At 42.4% G+C, this 1897-nt stretch overlaps 1 protein-coding gene across 1 annotated transcript in view; it reads right to left on the reverse strand.

Moving 5' to 3' along the window:
• Window positions 1-283: 283 nt before the first annotated feature.
• Window positions 284-1897, reverse strand: part of LOC123964896 (cytolytic toxin-alpha-like) — a gene marked incomplete at its 3' end in the record, with an annotated part of 7096 nt that continues 5482 nt past the window's right edge. The window contains exon 3 of the mRNA XM_046041563.1: window positions 284-1741. Within this exon, the coding sequence (XP_045897519.1) occupies window positions 284-1741 (1458 nt within the window). The remainder of the gene's footprint in view (window positions 1742-1897) is intronic.

Here is a 1897-nt window from a genome sequence, read left to right on the forward strand (position 1 = left end):
TCAGATAAGCTTGTTATACAACACATTGTTCAATATTAAACCAGCAGACAAACATAATCAGTGATTAGCTGTGTCTCTTTGTCACGTTTCAGATAACTGTTAATTGAGAACTTTTTACTTGAGATTTCTTTTTAAAGCAATTTCAGTGTAAGCGATAACAAAATCCACAGTATTTTCCTAAGAAAAGCTCAGAATGAACTCTGTGAGTAATAAAAGTTACATGAGGTTTCTGAAGGAGAGACATTTGTTATTGTTAGTAGAACTGTGAAAATAAAGTACTTACACCAGAGCAAATCTCTTCTGCCAGTGATTTTCTCCACAGGAGGGAGGGGGGGCTTTGAAAAACCCTCAGAGACTAGTTTGCCCTTCCTGTAATGGTAGATGGTTGCTCCTGTGTATTTCTTATTTTCAATTGCTGCGATGAGGAAACAGAATCGGCTGTTGTTCTTCAGTGGTTTAGTAAGATCCTGGAAATATTTGGCTTTTTCTCTCATGTTGGTGATAACTTCATCTGAGTAGAACCACGACTCTTCATTGGTAGATTCTAATTTAGATGACTTTAAGTATTTGGTCATCGCATCAAGGCAGGGGTCAGCACTCTGCAGGGAGGTCAAAACAAAACACAGAGCCTCCTCTACACCAAGAACCTCTCGGTCCAGCTCTGACTGATTTGGGACGAACTTTGTTCCCTCCATCTTCTCTACACAGGACCTGATGATGTTGATTTCGCTCTCTTTAAAGTCCATCCACCTGGTTAGTTTCGCATGGCTGAACGGTGAATTGTCTCTGTCTTTAAAGACTTTTTCTAATTTCCTCTCATCTTCTTTGCCATTACGGATGGAGGGAATTTTCTTCTCCATGGTCTGTCTGAGATCAAATGCATAATGACCACACCATTTTTGGAAACTTCTGAACTTTTCATGAATTTGTGGAAAATCTCGCACTACTTTGTCCTCCAGCAAACCGTTGCATCTTTTTTCCAGCTGATTCAGGTCCTCCAGAGCATTTTCAGCCTTTCTTACAAGTCCAACACTGATCTCTCTCACCAGCACAGGAGCTTTGGGGGCTAACTTCTTCAGTGGCATCAGCCAGACCTTCAGTGGAACACTGTTCTCTCCCTTCTTTTCCAGCAGCTTTGGAAGTTGTATGTAGGTCTTCACTGCCTCTTCAAATGTTGCAGGGTTGCTTTCAAGAATGAAGTCTCCGTAGAATTTGCAGGAGAATTTCTCAGTCAGAGCTTTTTCTTCATCATTCAGCTTGATGTCAACTTTCCCGTCAACATTAAATTTGGGGATCTTATTTATCACAGTTTTCATTTTGCCCTTGAAGTTTTGAACACTTTCGTCATGTAACTTCTCACTGTCAAACACAAAGACAGCGTTTGCTCCATAAAGGATGCCTGTGACTACATGTGTTGCAGAGCCCTTCTTAATACCATCTGTCTGTTGGGTACTCATGGTTAAATGGTCGATCACTGTCAACTGCTTGAAGCGTGTGGTAGCTTTGTACTGACACGTCACTCTGCTCTGATTCTTGAATTTCTTCGTATCATTGAGATACTTGGCAGATCCTCCAACTGTAATCAGTCCACTCAGGAAACTGGCCTTCAGAGAAGAATCAACATCCAGCAGAGAGGCCTTGGATTCAATGGAGTCAGATGTGGACATTTTAAAGTCACTGCTTTGCTGACAGGTTTCAACTGTATTCTTTTTTAGAGTTTCATCATCCCACAATGTCAAACCTACAGAAATTGGAAAACAACATCATCTTTCATCATCTGATAAAACAGGACAAATCATTTTGTTGTCACACAAGCAGGCCCGCCATCGGGGGGGGTCAAAGGGTACAGATGACCCCGCCCCAAGGCCTAGGTGGGGGGGGGGGGGGGGGGGGGCGG

Source organism: Micropterus dolomieu, unplaced genomic scaffold (assembly GCF_021292245.1).
Source record: "Micropterus dolomieu isolate WLL.071019.BEF.003 ecotype Adirondacks unplaced genomic scaffold, ASM2129224v1 contig_6092, whole genome shotgun sequence".
NCBI lineage: Eukaryota > Metazoa > Chordata > Actinopteri > Centrarchiformes > Centrarchidae > Micropterus > Micropterus dolomieu.